General features: G+C 40.1%; 1 protein-coding gene across 4 annotated transcripts in view; it reads left to right on the top strand.

Annotated features, from left to right (window-relative positions):
• Positions 1-362: 362 nt before the first annotated feature.
• Positions 363-21,012, top strand: part of LOC109938036 (telomeric repeat-binding factor 2) — a 28,318-nt gene continuing 7,668 nt past the window's right edge. Inside the window, exons 1-4 of one of the 4 annotated variants that reach the window (XM_048605528.1) lie at positions 364-685; positions 6,535-6,612; positions 7,786-7,898; positions 15,839-15,925. In XM_048605528.1, coding sequence (XP_048461485.1) covers positions 475-685; positions 6,535-6,612; positions 7,786-7,898; positions 15,839-15,925 — 489 coding nt within the window. In that variant the 5' untranslated portion in view covers positions 364-474. Of the gene's footprint in view, positions 686-6,534; positions 6,613-7,785; positions 7,899-15,838; positions 15,926-21,012 lie in introns of all 4 variants that reach the window. The other 3 variants (XM_048605529.1, XM_020536510.2, XM_048605527.1) reach the window with 3 other exon arrangements.

Raw genomic sequence — 21,012 nt, 5'->3', positions numbered from 1 at the left:
AAATGAGTTGGTGAAGAATTATTCTTTCACAAGCAAGAATATTTTTTCCCATCACACCTTTATTTAGGCCCCTCAAATTTTTGAAAATTTATCAAATCTCCTCTCTAATTTTTGTCTGTTCTGCATTACAGCAAGAAACTAAGCAACAATAATGTATAGATATTTTACATATTGCATAATATAGCATTACTCGCCACATATGACATCGTTACAACGTGACTATTTCAACAAATAATAAATGAAAGATACACTTATAAATAATAAATGTGCTAAACTAAATTGCTGTCATTTGTCTAAAAGCTAAAATGCTGTCAAGGGATTAACTCAAACTAAAGGTGTTTTCTTCAAACGGAGTCTGAGTTTGAACTTTCTACCTCCACAAGATGGCGGTACATTAACCGGAAGCATCATGGGTTGTGGGGGCAGGTGACGTCCTGAGGAAGATGCCATTTCCGGTTTATTTTGTTTCGTGTAATGGAGGAGTTTACGAGGTTGTCGCAGACTGGGGTGAGACCGAAACTGTTATGTACGAAAAACCAAGTGGGGGGTGGTGCTGATGTTGCCTTCGCGGACCTTGAACGAGTGGTCAATGGTTGGACGCTCGAGTTTAACTTGCACTGCGCGATCAAAGCATTCCGAGCTGGGCAACATGAGGAGTTTTGCGCCATCCTGAATGTGATAACAGGTGAGATGAAGAATGGAGACAACAGGGTGCAGGGCTGGATGAACACAGCAGGCCAAGCAGCATATGGAGTTGTAGATGCTGGCTTAAAGATTAGGTACACTTCCGTTGTCTATTAAAAACCCTAAAACGTTGTTGAAATGCAGTATAAACGTGGCCAGGGTTGCTAAAGAGATGTTTCTGGTAAAAGCGTTATTCTTTTCGATGAATCGGAAGAGCATTGAACGGTTTTAACACTTGCGTGAAGTATTTGGGCGGAAATAGTACTTAAGCTGCTAAATATCATAATTTTATGATCGGAATCTCCAGACAAGGCGAATTCGCCTAAAGGTAAACAAAAGTCAAGCTTTTCTTGCACTGAGTTTTGAAGTGGAAGATCACTTTCGAGCGACAGGCTAGATTAGCTGTCAGTAATAAAGAGGGTGCTTCTCGTATTCACAGTTTGAAAACTCCTGAGAGTTTTGAGCAACTTTTACAAGCTTCAGGAACCTGGGTTGTAGTGGTTTGCTGGCGCAGCCGTAGTGAGCTGGTCTGTTCGCAGTTTTATAAGCCCTGTTAGCTCTTTGGTGGATGGCTGGTTTGCAATTTAGAATGATGACAGCAGCGTGCATTCAATTATCGGCCGAGGTTTCTATGAAGGTACAAAAACAAAAGTTGCTGGAGAAGCTCAACAGGTCTGGCAACATCTGTGAAGTGAAAAACAGAGTTAACGTTTCGGGTCCGGTGACCCTTAGAAGGATCTTATGAGGTCTTAGCTTCTCAATCTCTCCCCTCGCCTGAGACATGGTAACCCTCTGGTTCAACCACGCCAGCCGTCTTCGTCAAATGAGAGAGCAGACTTGTGTTCCTCTGGGAGTATGGCAACTTTAATTTTAAACCCAACGTGATTGAGCTCCAAAAATGAAGATTATTCTTCATGAGGAAGTGCATTTCTAAGTCTCACTCCACTGGAAAAAACGAGTAGAGGCAAGGTAGGGTAATAGAGTTACATGGCTCCAGCGTTTTATCAGTTTTGTAGTTTGTCACCCTGTATGAGTTGTTGCCATGATGTGATGGAGAGGCATGTGTGCTTATGCGATATGTTTGGGAGTTCCATACTGTTGAGCTTGAATAGACATTACCATTGAATCGAGGGGCAGTGGATGATAGTCTGTTAGCTGTATGGGGTTCAAAATATATCTGTAATCTGTTTTATTACCCTGATGTACTTGGGTAAGGTATGATTTTCCTGGTTAGCATGCAAAACAATACTTTTCACTGTATCTTGGTACGTGTAACAATACAAATCAAATCAAATTAAAACTGTTCTCTCCAATATAAAAGTCTGTTACTCCCATCACTCAATTGCCTTTTGCAACTACAAATGATCATACTTCCTTCATGAGGAAATCCATAGAAGGGCTGATACATCTGTAAATTGACTTCAGCAGCCACCTTTAATGGTGGCTGTATATATCTAGCATTGGCAACACAGTGTTACATTCTTATAAATAACAAATGCATTGAAACTCTGTGGTTACTGATGGTCAAAGGCCAACTGTATTTTTTCACTTCCGTTTTGCCTTTTGCTTAGCATGCAATTCAACATTTGTTTACCATAACAAAACATCAGCAAACCAGAAAAGGTAAGGAATATAAGAATGAAAAAAAAAAAGCTCTGATTCAATATGTAAATGTATCTACTAGAGAAGATGCAAAACTTGACCCACTCTTGGGAAATAAGGCAGGGCAGGTGACTGAGATGTCAGTGGGGGAGCACTTTGGTGCTAGTGACCACAATTTAATTAGTTTTTAAAAAAGTGATGGAAAAGGATAGACCTGATCCACAAGTTAAAGTTCTAAATTGGAGGAAGACCAATTTTAATGGTATTATGCAAGAACTTTCAGAAGTTGATTTTGTGGCGTTTTTTGGGGTGGGGTGTGGTGGTGGTGGTGGTGGTGGTGGTGGTGGCGGCGGCGGCAGGCCCGATGTTTGCAGGTAAAGGGATGGCTGGAAAATGGGGAGCCTTCAGAATGAGATAATGAGAGTTCAGAGATAGTAATGTTCCGTTAGAATGAAGGGCAAGCCTGGTAAGTGTAGGGAATGCTGGATGACTGGAGAAATTGCAGTTTTAGTCAAGACAAAGAAGGAAGCATATATCAGGTATAGGCAGCAGAAATCAAGTGGTTCCCTAGAAGAGTATAAAGGGAGTAGGAGTATACTTAAGAGAGAAATCAGGAGGACAAAAAAGGGACAGGCAATAACATTGGCAAGTAGGTTTAAGGAGAATCCAAAGGGTTTCTACAAATATATCAATGACAAAAGGGTAGCCAGGGAGAGAATAGGGTCTCAAAGATCCTCAAGGCCACCCTCCTGTGGAACCACAGGAGACGGGGGTGGCAGAGATACTGAACAAGTATTTTGCATCAGTGTTTACTGTGGAGAAGGATGCAGAAGATACAGAACGTGGGGAAATAAATAGTAACATCTTGAAGAATGTCCATATTACATAGGAGGTGGTGTTGGCCGTCTTAAAACATATAAAGGTGGATAAATCATTAGAACCTGATCAGGTGTACCCAAGAACTCTGTGGGAAGCTGGGGAGGTGATTGCTGGGCCCCTTGCTGAGATATTTGTGTCATCGATACCCACAGCTAAGGTGCTGGAAGATTGAAGATTGGCTAACGTGATGCCACTATTCAAGAAAGGTGATAAGGAAAAGCCAGAGAGCCTGCCATCAGTGGTGGGCAAGTTGTTGGAATGAATTCTGAGGGACAGAATTTGTGTCTTTGGAAAGGCAAAGACTGATTAAGGATAGTCAACATAGGTCTGTATGTGGGAAATTGTCTCGCGAACTTGACTGAGTTTTTTGAAGAAGTAACCAAGAGGATTGATGAGGGCAGAGGGATGGACATGATCTATATGGTCTTCAGTAAAGGCGTTTGACAAGGTTCTTCATGATAGACAGGTAGCAACATTAGATCACACTGAATTAAGGGAGAACTAGCTACTGGAATACAGAAATGGCTCAAAGGTAGAAGACAGGCTGTTGGTAGGGGGTTGCATTTCAGACTGGAGGCCTGTGACCAGCAGTGTGCCAGAAGGATCGGTGCTGGGTCCACTGCTTTTCGTCACTTATATAAATGATTTGGATGTGAGCATAGGTGTATGGTTAGTAAGTTTGCAGATGACGCCAAAATTGATGGTGTGGTGGACAACGAAGAAGGTTAGCTCAGAGTACAATGGGATCTTGATCGGCTGCACCAATGGGCTGATGAGTGGCAGATGGAGTTTAATTTAGGTAAATGTGAAGTGCTGCATTTTGGAAAGGCAAATCAGTGCAGGACTAGTACACTTAATGGGAACATTCTGGGGAGTGTTGCTGAACAAAGAGACCTTGGAGTGCAGGTTCATAGTTCCTTGAAAGTGGAGTCACAGTTACTTAGGATAGTAAAGAAGGCGTTTGGTATGCTTGCCTTTATCAGTCAGTGCATTGAGTGTAGGAGTTGGGAGGTCATGTTGTGGCTGTACAGGACATTGGTTAGGCCACTATTGGGATATTGTGTGCAATTCTGGCCTCCCTGCTATAGGAAGGATGTTGTGGAACTTGTAAGGGTTCAGAAAAGATTCATAAAGGTGTTGCCAGGACTGGAGGTTTTGAGCTATAGGGAGAGCTGAATAGGCTGGGGCTATTTTCCCTGGGGTGTCAGAGGCGGAAGGGTGACCTTTATAGAGGTTTATAAAATCATGAGGGACATAGATAGGGTGAATAGCCGAGGTAATTTCCCTGTGGTGGGAGAGTCCAAAACTAGAGGGCATAGGTTTAAGATGAGAGAGGAAAATTTAAAAGAGACCTAAAGGACAACTTTTTCACGCAGATGGTGGTGTGTGTACGGAATTTGATGTCAAAGGAAGTGGTGGAGGCTGGTACAGTTACAACATTTAAAAGGCACCTGGATGGGTATATTATTGGAAGGGTTTAGAAGGATATGAGCCTAATGCTGACAAATGGGACTAGATTAATTTAGGATGTCTGGTCGGCATGGATGAGTTGGACCGAAGTGGGTGTTTCTGTGCTGAATATCTCAATGACTCTATGAAAAGCATGTAGAAATCTTCTGATGACAGACTCCATTTTGTTTAAGAATGTCCTAACTGATTTCTTCTTCATCTATGGGTCCTCATGTGGTTTGAGTCCAATGTAGGATATCCACAAAACTGAAAATTGATGCTAGTCATTATTAGTGGTTGTGGGAACTTCAGATGTACCACTTATCCTCAGGGTTAAATGTTGCAAACTTTGTGTAGATTGTCTTTGTCTTTGTCTTTGAAACATACTGAACCAAATTTCAATGCTTGCATCCACATAGAATAGTCACCTGCAGTGTTTTTGCAAGAGAGGTGTTCTGCAATGCAGAATTTAAATTTTTTTTCTCCAGGGTGTTCTTTATGGCTTGCACTAACTAGCTTTTAATTTTAAAACAGTTTCTCATCAAAGACCCCTTTGGGGTTCTGTCATCATTCATGCCAGAGATGTAACCTGCCCATCTCAGTTGGATTTTGTGGAGGTCTTCATGCTGTTAAGCCCAGCACAATGAAAGACCTCATTGTTTGTGACTTTTGTCTTGCGTTGAATTGACTCTGGATCCTGGGAGTCTTTGCTGGAAGAGTTGCAGAGCAAAAGAATGAAGTTGAACCATACTAGGCCATTCTCCTTGTAGCTGTGTTGAATGGTGAAAAATCCTGGGTCTGTGCCTTGCAGGAGAGAAGTGATGACAGTGGTCTGATCTGCTTAATGTGAACCAAGTGCAGAAGAATGATATTCAAACCTGAATGGCAGTCACGTATAGCCCGCTCAAAGGAACAAATTGAATCACTATTTTGTTGTCTTTTTTAGTAACAAGTTGTAAAAGGTATTTCTCCATCAGAAAAGGCACTGAATTGGCTGCATTCGTTGCCATACGGGATCGGAGACTTCCATGCTTGCAATCAAATTGACACATTTAAGATGCCAAATACAGTAATTGTTCTTTTCTCATTTAATATTAAGGAATTCTTTGCATAAGAAAGCATTCTAACCTCTGTCCTTCTGGCCAGTGAGCTTCTACCAGTATTCTCACATCACAAGTGGCAAACAATGCCCATCTCCACCAAATATAATAATATCATCTCGCATTTAGTTTCAACAACATTACCATTATTGAAACCTGCATCATCAAAGTTCTGTGGGCTGTCATTGATTAGAAACTTAACTAGACCAGACATAAAAGTATCACAGCTACAAGATTAGATTCGAGATTAGAAATCTTCTGGCAAGTAACTCATCTCCTGGCTCTCCAAAGCCTGTCTACTATCTACAAGGTAAGTATCAAGAGTATGCTGAAATACTGTCTATTGCTTTATGAACATAGCTCTCAAGATTCAAGAAACTCAACTCCATCCAGCAGTGTTCTTGATTGACACTGTATCCACCAACCTAAACATTCATTACTAGTGTTGCCATCACACACTAGCATTGGTAGGTGCTGTTTTCAAGACATACTGCAGAGACTCGCCAAGCCTCCTTTGACCATATCTTCTAAACCCACCACACTTAGTGTTGAAAAGGGCAAGGGCAGTAGTCACATACTCCCTGCAAGGCGCACACCATCCTAAATTGGAAGTATATCAATATTCCTTCACTTTGCTGGGTCAAAACTCAAAGCTCACCTCTCCAAGGCGATTAAAACGGTCAACAAAGCATACTTTAATCCCATAGATGCATATGTATATTTTAAAAAAAAGTCCTGCACCACCTCATGATGAAACTGAATGTTATCTGCCTTTGATTTAACTCTGAAATTTTCTTTCTTTTCCCCATCCCAATTGTAGCTATTTTAAATCGACCATACATTGACACAGATGAGATTGGAAAGAAACTTCTAACAATACAATTTCTATCCAAATTTGGTAAGTGAACGTAGGAAAGTTACGTGAATCAATTATTAAGGTTGTAATTGGGCATTTGGCAGTTGGAAAAACTCCAGGTAATCGGGAAAATTCAGCATTATTTTGTGAAAGCAAAATCATGTTTGACAAATTTATTCAAATTCTTTGAAGGAATGATTGTGTGCTTTGGATAAGGGGGACGCTGATGTACTATACTTGGATCTCCTGAAGGCATGGGCAAAGTTCCACATAAATCATTATACAAAGTAGGAACTCCTGGCATTGGAGGTAACATACTAGCATGAATGGAAGATTGGCTGGCTGGCAGAAAACAGAACGCTCAAATAGATTAGCAGGATGGCATGTATGGGATCGCACAAGGAACTGTGCTGGGCAGTTAGACTGGGGGATTGGAGACATGGTGGCTGAGATTGCAAATGGCACAAAGATAAGTAGGAGTCTCTTTTGTGAAGATGACATCACAAGGATGCAAACATCTGGCCAGGTAAGTGAATGAGTAAACATCTGGCAGATGGTGTATAATGTGGGAGAATGTGAAGTTGTTCATTTGTGCAGTAATTGTAAAAAAACAGAATTATTTGAACAGGACAACCAGAGTTCTGAAGTTGAGTTCCAAAACGTTAGTATGTGTGACCTGCAAGTAATTACTATTCACAATCTACATTGATGTAGATGAGGAAATGAAATATAATATCTCCATGTTTGCAGGCAACACAAAACTGGGTGGGAGGGTGAACTGACGATGCAGAGCTGCTTTAGTGTGATTTAGACAAGGTGAAGGAGTGGGCAAATGCATGGTAGATGAAGTATAATGTGGATAAAGGTAAGGTTATCTACTTTAGTAGCAAAACAGGATGGCTCATTACTAGCTGAAGGGTAATCATCTTCATATAGATATACTCAAAACATTTAAATCAGTATAAAATAAAGACCAAAAGAACTGCGGATGCTGTAAATCAGGAACAAAGACAAAATTGCCGGAAAAGCCCAGCCGACCTGGCAGCATCTGTGAAGGAAAAAAGAGTTAACGTTTTGGGTCTGGTGACCCTTCCTCAGAACTGAAATCAGTATAAACTGATCATATGTCAGTTTAAATCAGTTATACTGATTTAAATTTGTGCAGAGTTGTATGTGATCGGCGTGAATTTAAATGCAGCACATTTTCATTTTCAGAGAATGATGCCACACCACTGGAATCTGTTTTAAAAATTCTGGATCAGTTGAAGGCAGAGTTCTCGATTGGTGAGGATTTGTTCCAAGAGGTCAGAGGAGCTGTGGTGGAGCAGGTTAGTTCACCATGTTGATTTTTAAAATAAATTTATACATTCAAATTTTTTGAAACAACAAACATGGCAGGAGTAACTATTCGCTTCTGGCCTGCACCTTTCATTTACTTTTTTTTAAATCTAACTTAGTTCACAATCGGCATCTTGTCACGATATGATCAAAAATAGAAACTGAAACTTTGTTTTTGTTTAACCTCTCCGACATCAACAGTTCGTTCATGTTTTATGGTCAGAAATACATCTGTCATAATTTTAAAATCACGATTCAGTTGTTCCTGTTTAACATTTTTTCTCCCATTACGCTTTTGTACAAATAAAATGGGGAACTTACCAAGCTTGTATTGTTGAGGTAGTTTGGTGCAAAGCAAGAAAATAATACTGTACTTTATGTATGCTTTGTACTTGTGTATCCCAATTTCTCTGTCTTGGTTCTCAAAGTGTACAATACAGCGGATGCTAGAAATCTGAAGTAAAAATTCAGATCTCTGGCCAAACTCAGCATGCCTGGCAGCATCTGTGGCAGGAGAATGAGGTTTGAATAGGAGAAATTAGGTCAATTCTGCTAAAAGCAAGCAAATAAGACAAAAAGTGGGGTGGAGTAATCAAAGTAGAGGACAGTATTAATGTTCTGAAGTTGTTGAACTTAATGATGAGCCCTGAAGACTGTAAAGTGCCTTAGCAGAAAATGAGGTCTGCTCTTCCAACTTTCTATTGAACTTTACTGTAACACTGCAGCAGGCCAATGATGGAAATATTGGCATGGAAGCAAGATGGTTTATTGAAATAGTAAGGAATTAGAAGGTGGGTTCATTCTTACAGACAAAGATGATTTGCAAAGCAGTCATCCAGCCTGCATTTGGTCTCATCAGTAAAAAGGAGACTGCATTGTAAGCAGTGAATACAATAGCCTAGGCTGAAAGAAGTGCAAGTAAATTGGTGCTTACTGGAAGATGTGTTTGAACAGTGAGGAGGGAGGAACATAAAACAGGAAGTGTTAGATCTTTTTCTTTTCTTGGGAGGTACCATGAGGTGTTGGGGTGAGCTGAGGGATCATAAGGAGTGATGGAAAAGTGGACTTGGTTGTTGTGGAGGGGACGGTCCCTGCAGGATGCTGACTGTAGAGGGAAGGGGGAAGATGCATTTGAAAGTGGTGGAAATGGCAGTGGATAATCCTTTCAATGCAGAGGTCAAGGGAACCCTACAGTTGTTTTGTTAGAGAGGGCAGAAGTGTGGACAGTGAGTTGCTCACAGCTCTGTCGCCCATGTAGGGGACCGGATTTCTCGGTTGTGGAAAAAGGACCCTAGTGGAATGTAGCATTTTAAGAACATGTGCGATAGAGGCATTGGGAGAATGGAATGGAATCCTGTCAGGAAGCAGAGTGTAAGGAAGTCTAGTTACAATAACTGGGAGACAGGCTGCTCGTCAATATCCAATCCACTGTCACCAGAAATAGAAGCAGTGGAATCGAGGAAAGAAGGGAAAGATTCTGGAAGCAAAACTGATGCATTTTCAATTCAACAAGAGTGGGAAGCAGCAGAGATGACATCATTGATGTACCAGCGAAAGTGTTTACTTATATCTGCAAGTTCAAACCTACCAGTCTAACTTGTATCTTAATCATTCCTTTGCCACCATTAACATTCCCATTGTCTTTTGCTCTGGGCACCCTCGCCATCTGATCCACTCACTCCTCCGTCCCCTTTGTCAACACCTTAAAACCCATTACTTTTCAGATCCCTTCAAGTGCTGAAGAAGAGCAAGTAGTCTTGAAACATTAATGTTGTTTCTCTATCCATAGATGCTGCTGTTGAGTTTCTCCAGCATTTTCTGCTTTAATTTGGTTCACTTGATCACGTCGACTGTAGAATCTAAGTGCTCTCATTTTATTCTCCTTGCTGACTTTCCCCACGACCAAGTATGGTTTGAGGTAAAACTCGGTTACTTAAAAGCCATAAAATCTAAATGCTGAACTTTTGCACAATGCTGCTAGACTCACCAGAGAGTTTGGAAGGTGTAGGTTCCAGCTCCACTCTAAACACACGAGCTCATAATCTAGTTTGACCATTTGGACAAATAGCAGAGGTGCTGCATGTTAGAGGTACCATCTTTTGGATGTGATGTTAAACTGAAACCCTGTCTGTCCTTTCAGGTGAATGTAACCAATCCTGTGGCACTATTCAAAAATGAGTAAAGGAGTTCTTCTGGGTCCTGTCAAAGTTTATCTCTTGGCATCTGTCACCAATATTTTGTCTGATTTATTTATCTTGTTTCTATTTATGGTACTTGGTTTCTGCAGTTGATACTTAATTATCTGTGAAATTCTTTGGAGGACCATTAGGAATTATTTAAATGCAAATTCCTTTTATTCTAGTAATAGGAGATGTAATTAGAATATTAAAATAGGTCGGAGTTTTATCTGTTGAGGTTATGTCTTCTCAGGGAAGCATTTTAAATTATCCACTGTATGTTTTCTGTTGTTCTTCTGTGATCAATATGTTGGAAATGTTACCTAAGTTTAACATGTCACAAATCCTTTTTTTTTTTTTTGGAAATAAGATTGCCTATGTACACTTTGTAGAATTTTGATAGCTATAAATATCTGTTGATCTCCCAAATCAATTTGTTGCTTAGCTGAAAGAAAGTTGGATTGATATCAAAAATATGCTTATCACCTATACATAGACTTAATTAAACATTAGTTGTCAAATCACTAGGGATGAGATAGATTCTTGTGGTGCAGTGGTAGTGCCCCTAACTCTGGGCCAGATGTCTGGGTTCAAATCTCACCTGTCACAGGGATATGTCTAAGCAAGTTGATTTGCAAATAAGTTTTTAGAACTCAATTTTTACTTAAGTTGAGGGAAGAACCTTATTTTTCTTTGCTAACCCATTAATGGATCCTTAAAATTAAGGACTTATCACAGCTGTTCTTGTCCTGAATGAGATGGCTGGTTGGTAGTGGGGTTGTTGGAAATTGGCCAGATATTTCAAAATTGGGTTCAAAACAAAGTTAGTTGTGAAAGATGGTCCTTTGTTTCACTTTGAACTTGAAAAGAAACCGTGCATACAACTTCCATACAAATATGGAAGCAGGAGAGAGCCATTCAGTCCCTTGAGCATTCTCTGCCATTTAATAAGATCCTGGCTAATTGAAACCTCACTCATTTTCCCATTTACCCTGGATAATCTCTCACCCCATTACTTACCAAGAATCTTATCTGTCTTAAAAAATATTCATAGACTTTGTTTTAAGCATGTTTTCAGTGTGAGAGTTTGAAAGAAGCTCAACCCTCTGAGAAAAATAAAATTCATCTCATTCTCTGTTTTAAATGGGCAACCTCTTATTATTAATCAGTAACCCTTAATTCTAGATAATCCCCGTTTTAAAAAAAATCTCTCCATTTCTATCCTGTCAAGAAATCTTGTATGTTAGAATTATGTCATATCTTACACTGCTAAACTCCAATGGATACAAGTGTGGCCTGTCCAGTTATCTTTCAAAAGACAGCTACCCATTTTAGGCATTAGTCTGGTAAACTTTGTCTGAAACATAAACACTCTACTTTTGTACTGAATTTTATATCCCAATAAATGATAACATTTTGTGAACTTTTCTAATTACTTGCTGGAGTTGCATTCTAACCATTTGTGATTCATGAACTGAACACCCAGATCCCTTTGCATAGAAGATAGAACATTACAGCGCAGTACAGGCCCTTCGGCCCTCAATGTTGCGCCGATCTGTGAAATCAATCTGAAGCCCATCTAACCTAAACTATTCCATTATTATCCATATGTTTATCCAATGACCATTTAAATGCCCTTAAAGTGGGCGAGTCCACGCCCTTACTACTCTGAGTAAAGAACCTGCCTGTGACATCTGTCCTATGTCTATCACCCCTCATCTTTGCCAAAATGCACAACTTCAGACTTTCCCTCAAATAAACTCCATTTGCCACGTCTATGTCTACTTGCTTTACCTATTTATATCTTTTGTGGCTTCCTTGTATTGTCTTCACCATTTACTTTCCTACCTAAACAGAAATTGCTAGAAAACCTCAGCTGATCTGACAGTATCTGTGGGAGAAATCAGAGTTAACATTTCAGGTCCAGATTTTTTAAACTTTCCTGTCAATCTTTGTGTGGTCTGCAAATTTTGGCATCAATACCTTCTATACCTTCGTTCAAATTGTTTATCCATTGACATTCTGGCAGTGATCCTTGGGGCACACCACTTGTTAAATCTTACTCATTGGAATGTATCAATGCTGTGAATTCTGAAATATCTCTTTAAAGCTCTTTAATCTGGACTAACTTTTTTTTTCCCTGCAGCACTCTAAGCATCTCCCCGCAAACTACGGCATAAATGCTGTCCCGTCCAGACTTCACTTCAGCTTTGAAGAGTCATCTAGACTCAATATTAGTTTGCTTTCTCTCCATGGATGCTGTGATCTCTAGCATTTGTTGTTTTCAGTACAGATTCCAGCATCTGCAGTAATTTGTTCCTCGAACTCTGGTCTCCTTAGCATCTGAGCCACTCATCATCCTGGCTTGGTGGTCAGGAAATGTATATCACTGTTCCTTCACTGTCTCCGAGTCCAAATCCTGGAAGTCTCTCCCCTGTGGCATTTTGGGCCTACCTACAGCATATGGATGCAGCAGCTCATGAAGGCAATTCACTACCACCTTCTCGAGGGCAAACAGACGATGCTGACCCAACCGACGATGACCTGTCCCATGAATGAAAAACAAAAGTTGTACCACTTTGACAACTCTGCCTTGGGTTGCCTGAGCCCTTCAATCTTGAGTTTCTTCTTAGACCTCGTCACCTTTATCTCTCACCACCTTCCTAAAACTCAACTTTTGACCAAGCATTTGATCATCTATCTGATATCTTTTGATATCATTCAGGGTCAGCCTTTGTTTGGTAATGCTACTGTGAAATTCCCTGTTGCACTTTACCATATTAAAAGCAAAAATAAATCCAAGTTATTACATTATCTTCTGTCTTCTATCCAGTTCATCTCACTTAAAACTCTGCTCGTGTTAGCCTGTGCTAAGTCCTGTTGGCAAGACAGTGTAGAATATTTGTTCTCATTGCTGAATGCTGCCCATTCAGCACTTCCATCCATGTTTTCAAACTTTTTAATGTTTTCTTACCTCTAACCTTCTCTAGTCCTGACAACTCGCTCATCTTTCATCATATTTCCCTGGGTCTTTTGTGCAAATCTGCTACTACTCTGCCAGAACAGTTAGAAGATAACTTTCATTGTTCTACCCCATTGGAATTAGCAGAAGTTAGAATCTGACATCACTTGGGCACTTAAAATTGTCATTGGTGGCCTGGCAACTGAATTATTCAGTTACTCCATGATTGCTGACGCATCATTTAAACACATACTTGCTGGGTGGGACATGTTGAAAAACAGTTTCTTAAACCATTGCAGTATGTTACCAATGAAATGTGCATTCACAAATTCTTTTACGTCAAAGTATTTCCTTTTAAGCATTGTTTCTAAAGGCGCCGAAATGTTTGCAGGAAGAAATTGGGCTGGAGTGCACAGCAGAGTCTGTTCGATAGAATATCAGATCCTAAAGTTAGGTTTCGAAGAATACAGTCTGAGATCTTTCCCCGTATGTTTTCATTAACAATATTAATTAAATCTCTGGGAAATACAGTTGCTATCTTTAGCATATTCCAATCAGAAATGCAGGAAAATAAGTTTTATAAGAGACAACGTTTTGTAATAGACACCAAAATTTACTATGGATGCTACTAATGAGAAAATTTCACTGTTAGACTAATGAATATGAACATCTCTATATACTAGCTGTTCAGCCTTTTCTCATGTTTTCTAGTAATTACAGAACCTTATTGACTCCTGTTTTTTCAAAAAATTATATACCAGAACCTCTGTGCTCATGTTGCTGTAATGGTATCCCAAGACATTCATCCACCAGATGAGACTTTAAACTGACACTTCATGTACATATTTCAAAAGAGCAGATTTTTCCAGTGTCCTAAGGTAATCTTCCTCCCTCAACCTAAATCACTCAAACAAATTTACTCATTTTTCATTTCATGTCTGTCCGCATCATTGCATGTATTTTCCCATCACTGCATTCCAAAGTAATGCGCTTTGTGAAGTATGCTGAAGAGGCTTTGACCTGGCAATATTTGTAATTATTTGATACTTTAGGGTTTCCCAACAGGTTTGTGTCAAGGATTTGTTTAATTGCCTTTTTTAATTATACATGGCTGGTTCTTGTATTTTAAGAAATTTATTACAAAACATGGAACAAAATAATGCCCAAATGCTGTTAGTCATCTCAATATTTTACATTTTAGAATTGTTGCCCAGATAAATAGGGTAATGAGAGGTAATCAATGCAATAGTTTGAGATGGTTTTAAAAATGAACAAGAAATGTGCAAGAACAATATCCAGGTAGAAGTTCAGTACTTCACATTTTTTCCTGACAATTTCCATAGATCTTCCTTTATATTATGTACGATCGTATAGGATATCAAATACATTAGCAGGTCATTATCCAGACAGCCAATGCTGGTGTTTTTGCTCCACGCAAGTTGCCTCATCCAAATTGTATTGTAATTCTGTATTCCCTTCTCACTCCCATTCTTGTCTTTAATTTCCATAATGCATCTATAATATTTATTTCAACCACTTTCTATGATAGAAACTCTATCTTCTTCTCCTCACTCTTCAGAATAAAATGCTTTTTCTGAATTCTTGAATAGATTTCTTGGTGACTTTTTTTTTAATGGCCTCTAGTTATACTCCTTCCCACAAGAGGAAACATTCTCTGTGTACCCATTCTTTCAAAATCTATCATATTTGAAAGAATCAGTTCAACTTTCAGCCATTTCTTTCTCCCCCCAAGGGTGAAAAAGAACCAGCTCGCTAATCCATTCCTTATCAAGTTGCCCACGTATTTCTGGTATTATCCTTGCAACACTTCTCTACATACTTTATATCCATTTTATAATGTGGCATTGACCTGTGGTGTAATCAAAGTTCAGTGCAGGTTCAGCGTAACTTCCCTACTTTTCAATTCTCTTCACCCTCAAGGAGTAAAGCTAAGTGCTTTTTGCTTTCATATGTGGCCTTGCTAACCTGCAGCAGAACTTTTATTTATTAGTGTTTTTATATTCTGTATTTATATTTTGTTCCTCCACCCAACTGGACTTGCATCTTCTAAGTAATGTTACTTCCCAATACAAATTGCATCATCTTTCAATTGTTAAAATTCACTTGCCAATTATTATTGCAAGTTTATGAATTTGTATAAAATATTTCAGTCCTTCTCAGTATTGACTGTTCTCATGCCTCCGGCCAAAATTAGGTGTCATTTGAAGATTTAGAAGTCATTACTTGATTCTAAAGTCCAAATCAGTAATGTAAATTTTAAATAGCAATGATTCCAGCATTGATTCTTGTGTCTGACCACTTCCCACCTTGTGTCTTTTTGAACAACCGCCCTTTTTGTCATGAAGTCAGATTGCTTTCCATTGTGCCACTTGTTTCCTGCTACTCTGATTCTCTGTCCTGACTTGTTTATTTAGGCACCTTAATAAAGACCGTTTGAAAATCTGGGATAAGTTAAATCTATTGTATTACCACTTTTTACTCTGTTAGTTCTTCAAAAAAGAAAATATTGTGACATTGCCACTTGAGCAGTCTTAAGTGGTATCTCCAAACATTTTTTCCTTAAAATTAGCTTCTGGGATGAACCAGTTAATTCTGTAAATGAAGCCTTGTTAGTGGTGAAATCTATAACTAGGATGCTTACTTTCCAGGATTGTGCTCCATTGATTTGATTGGAGGTCAGCGAGAGGCGATCACTTCCTCAAAGTTGGTCAGCTACTTTTGTAATTTGAAATCTTGAGTGTAAATAATGTTTTGTCCTCTCTTTCTAAAGGCTGCAGTTGAATCCATTAAGAATAACTGTTTTCTGGAAGCTTCTAAGATTTTGGAACGGCATTTCAAAAAGGGCAGCATTGATGAGGTATGCCTATATCTGTTTAATCAAAACTAACAAAATCTGATATTTCTGTGTTGGTCGAAACAGTCACCTAGTCTACGTTTGGTCTCACCGATGAAGAGAAGACCGTGTCGGAGCACTGGATACAGTAGAGTAGGTTGAGGGGATGCAGGTGAAGCTCTGTCTCACCTGGAAGGACTGTTTAGGGCACTGGATGGAGATGAGGGAGGTGGTGCGTGGCAGATGTTACATCTAAAGAACATCTTTGCCTGGCCCTTAACGGCCAGCCTAAGCTCCCGGTCACCATCCATTTCAACCCCACTCCCACACCCCCTCTCCCTCCAACATTCTGTCCTCAGCTGCCTCCAGTGTTGCAGTGATTCGGAACGCAAATTTGAGGAACAACACCTAATCTTCCACCTGGGCACCTAAAGCCTGGAGGACTTAATACTGAGTTCTCCAAATTCAAGTAACCTTCCCACCCATCAGCTGGCTCCCTTTCCAGCCCCACCTCATCCCTTCCATTCCACTTACTGACCATCCCTTCCAGCCACCAACTGGATTCATCCTCCCATTGATCAACCAGGTCATACCTACTACCAGTGTCCACTTATCACCATTCTGCTACTACCCTCTCCTCACCTCTTTATCTGCAGCTGTCCCTACCCCCACATCCAGCCCTGAAGAAGGATAATACCCAGAACGTTGGCTTATCCTTTCCTTCAGATGCTGCTTGGCTTGTTGTGTTCTTGCAGCCTCCTGTTTGTCTATCTTGGATTGCAGCTATCTGCAATTTTTTTTGTCTTTGTAGATGAAAATCTTCATTGCCTCCAATATTCAGCTCAATATCGAATCAGCTCAGCAAAAGGGCATTTGAAATCTCAGTTCTGAGGTTAAGATTATGGTTTACTGGGCAGTCATGATCTAAGTTCTCCTATATGCTTCAGAGATTGGATAACACTTATTGGCATTTCAGAATATTTTAGAAGCACCACCAATAGTGTTTCTACAAGATTCACTGGCAACAAAGTCCTTTCCCAAGTAAACATGTATAGCATCGCAACGCTAACAACTTTGTTGGCATGGTCATTTTGTTCCACGTTTTGGTCCTTAGATTCAAACAAAGCTTTTAGAAAGTATTACGAAGAACTCCAGAAGTTTCTGAGAATCTTCAATGGAATCTCTAAATGCACACATTTGACCAAGTACTTTAGCTACTTAACCACGAAACAGATACCCAAAGTTATTGCTCTACTCTGAATTCAGTTGTGCTGGTGGATTCCCAGGAGGACAGTGGAAATGCTTTGTTGACGCCCTCAAAACATCTCTGAACTGAACGGGCATACTCACTGACTCATGGGGAAACACCTGGTTTGTGAACAACCAAAATTGAGAAGGATCATTCAGGAAGGCACTGACAACGTAGGAGACTTCTTTGGGAGTGCATAGTGGTGAAGTGTTGGAGAGAGTGCACAAGCCACTAAACAATCTATTTACCTGCCCCACATGTCAAAGTCGTTCAGATCACTCACTTGACTTGTCAGCTGTTTCGAAGCCCAGAAAGATGGAGTAGATGCAAGGCTTCCTCAATTCCAAGACACTGGCCTGGAAGGAAAAGAGCCATAGCCATGGTCTGTCTTAATAGTAGATTGTTATTTTCTATTAATCTTTTGTCAAGTAAAACACAGATGTAGATGTTATGTTTACAAATTATTAGAATGATTGGAAAATAAATAATCAGTATGATAGGATTTAATAATTGAGGCATTGTTTTTCTAACTACAACAGGGATGTTGTAGTAGCAAATGCACTAGTAATTATTTACCAAAATTCACTGGACTCTGGGGTGGTTCCCGCAGATTGGAAAGCAGCCAATGTGATGCCACTGTTTAAAAAAGGAAGTAGACAAAAAGCAGGTAGCTATAGGCCAGTTAGCTAACTTCGGTAGTGGGGAAAATGCTTGAATCTATCATTAAGGAAGAAATAGCAAGACATCTGGATATAAATTGTCCCATTGGGATCACCCAGCATGGGTTCATGAAGGGTAGGTCATGTTTAACTAATTTGGTGGAATTCTTTGAGGACATTACTTGCATTGTGGTCAATGGGGAACCTGTGGATGTGGTGTATCTGGATTTCCAGAAGGCATTTGACAAGGTACCACACCAAAGGCTGCTACATAAGATAAATGTTGCGCGGTATTACAGGTAATGTATTGGCATAGATAGAGGATTGGTTGACCAGTAGAAAGCAAAGAGTAGGGGTAAATGGGTGTTTTTCTGGCTGACGGTCAGTGGCTAGTGGTGTGCCTCAGGGATCAGTGTTGGGACCGCAATTGTTTACAATTTACATAGATGATTTGGAGTTGGGGACTAAGTGTGGTGTGTCAAAATTTGCAGATGACACTAAGGCGAGTGGTAGAGCAAAGTGTGCAGAAGACACTGAAAGTCTGCAGAGGGATATAGATAGTCGAAGTGAGTGGACAAAGGTCTGGCAGATGGAGTACAAGGTTGATAAGTGTGAGGTCATCCATTTTGGTAGGAACAACAGCAAAATGGACTACGTTTTAAATGGTAAAAAATTGCAGCACGCTGCTGTGCAGAGGGACTTGGGTGTCCTTGTGCATGAATCGCTGAAGTTGGGAGTGCAGGTGCAGCAGGTAGTTAAAAAGGCAAATGGAATTTTGTCTGCCATTGCTAGAGGGATGGAGTTTAAAAACAGGGAGGCTATGCTGCAGCTGTATAGGGTTCTGGTGAGGCCACACCTGGAGTACCGTGTGTAGTTTTGGTCTCCTTACTTGAGAAGAGATATACTAGCACTGGAGGGGGTGCAGAGGAGATTCACTCGATTGATTCCAGAGTTGAGAGGGTTGGATTATGAGGAGAGACGGAGTAAACTGGGATTATACTCATTGGAATTCAGAAGAATGAGGGGAGATCTGATAGAAACATATGATTATGAAGGGAATAGATAAGGTGGAGGCAGGGAGGTTGTTCCCGCTAGCAGGTGAAACTAGGACTAGAGGGCATCGCCTCAAAATAAAGGGAAGCAGATGTAGGACTGAGGTCAGGAGGAACTTCTTCACCCAAAGGGTTGTGAATCTGTGGAATTCCCTGCCCAGTGAAGTGGTTGAAGCTACCCCGCTGAATGTTTTTAAGGTAAGGCTAGATAAATTTTTGGACAGTAAAGGAATTAAGGGTTATGGTGAGTGGGCGGGTAAGTGGAGCTGAGTCTCAAAAAGATCAGCCATGATCTTATTAGATGGCGGCGCAGGCTCGAGGGGCCAGATGGCCTATTCCTGCTCCTAGTTCTTATGTTCTTATGTATTTAGTTGAATTTGAAAATGCTAAATGCATGTCCTTTCTGATACTAGACTTATGGAGTGATCTATAATGCAAATTCTTGATAGTTATTTGTATCACTTGTACATAAATTAATACATATTTTTTCAGCATGAAATCTAAATGAATCGGTGATTAGACATTAGTAGCTTTTAATCTGTTAACAATTGCAATAACATGCAACTTGTACTGACCATGCAAAATATACAGTAATAATATCAATATGTGCATGACTCCAAAAAGTAAAAGGTGAAGTACATTTTGATGTAGAATACATAGTATTAAAAAGTTGCTGATATATCTTAATATAAATAATACAAATACACCACCCAGCATGTTACTTTTCTAATATTTCCTGTATCACGCTTCCTTCCCGTTCAATATTCTGGGATGGCCAGATTTCCTTTTTTTTTAAATTTTAATCTATTTTTCTATTCAGCCTCTTCAGAGATGTTATTACACACCTCTGGAGCAGGTGGAACTTGAACCCAGGCGTCTCTGTTTTGGGGGCAGGGGACATTACCACTGTGCCACAAGAGGGCCCTGGCCAGCTTTCCTAAATAAGTGGCTTGATTACAAACAGCTGCGTTTAAATGGTATCAATAACCCTACTCTGTCCTGTGTCAACTGATCTGTTAAAACATTCAATCACCCTTTGTTATCTCTAGAATTGCCTATTACAATGCACTGCTTTCTGGTCTCTCATTTTTTACAACGCTCTCTGCTTGAGGTCACTGAGATCTCTGCTGCCCATCTCCTAATACACACCGATTCTATTCACTCATCACCCTGTGCTCACAGGTTGAGAATTTAATACCGTTGAAAAGAACCGTTAGCCTAACATCTGCACTCCCAAAAGTTACAATTAACAGCACTTGTCATGTTCACCTTAGATTTTCAAAACTTGATTAAAACTGAAGTATAAGCAACTGGAGAAATCAACAGTGAATATTGCACAGTAGGACAAAAGTAGTCATTTGTTTCAGAAGCTTGAATCAAGCAAATAATTACATTAATAATTAAATAATATTGATGTTAGTTTCAATAGTTTGAAGAACAAAAAGTATATAGCCTTATTGAGTAGGTGATGTGCTATACAACAGTTAATGGGAAATAGAAGGGAATTGCAAGTCAAATGGAAAACAGAACTAATCAGCGATTTAAATTTATGGATATTTTCTAATCAGTTCATGCAATAATGTAATGACACACCTTTGGAGCAGGTAGGACTTGAATGGGGGTCTCCTGGCTCAGAGGTAGGGAAACTACCACTGTGCCACAAGAACTCAGGTTTATATTTATATTTATACAGTACTATTCACAGCCTTGGGGTGTCCCAAGCACTTGTAGCCAGTGACGTATTTTTAAACTGCTGAAACTGATTGCAATGCAGGAAATGTAGTAACCAGTTCACTCTCAGCTGCTCTCGTAAACAGTAATGTGATGAATACTAGATAACAGAGATAGTAGGAACTGCAGATGCTGGAGAATCCGAGACAACAAGTTGCAGGGCTGGATGAACACAGCAGGCCAAGCAGCATCATAGGAGCAGAGAGGCTGACGTTTCGGGCCTAGACCCTTCATCAGAAAAGGGGGAGGGGAAGGGGGTTTTGAAATAAATAGGGAGAGAGTGGGAGGCGGATAGAAGAGGGATAGAGGAGAGGATAGGTGGAGAGGAAACAAACAGGTCGAAGAGGCGGGGATGGGGCCAGGAAAGGTGAGTGTAGGTAGGGAGTTAGGAAGGGGATAGGTCAGTCCAGGGAGGACGGA

The sequence above is a fragment of the Rhincodon typus genome, chromosome 15 (genome assembly GCF_021869965.1).
Source record: "Rhincodon typus isolate 14 chromosome 15, sRhiTyp1.1, whole genome shotgun sequence".
NCBI lineage: Eukaryota > Metazoa > Chordata > Chondrichthyes > Orectolobiformes > Rhincodontidae > Rhincodon > Rhincodon typus.
The sequence above is the reverse complement of the archived record's forward strand: the minus strand, read 5'-3'. Positions and strand labels throughout refer to the sequence as shown.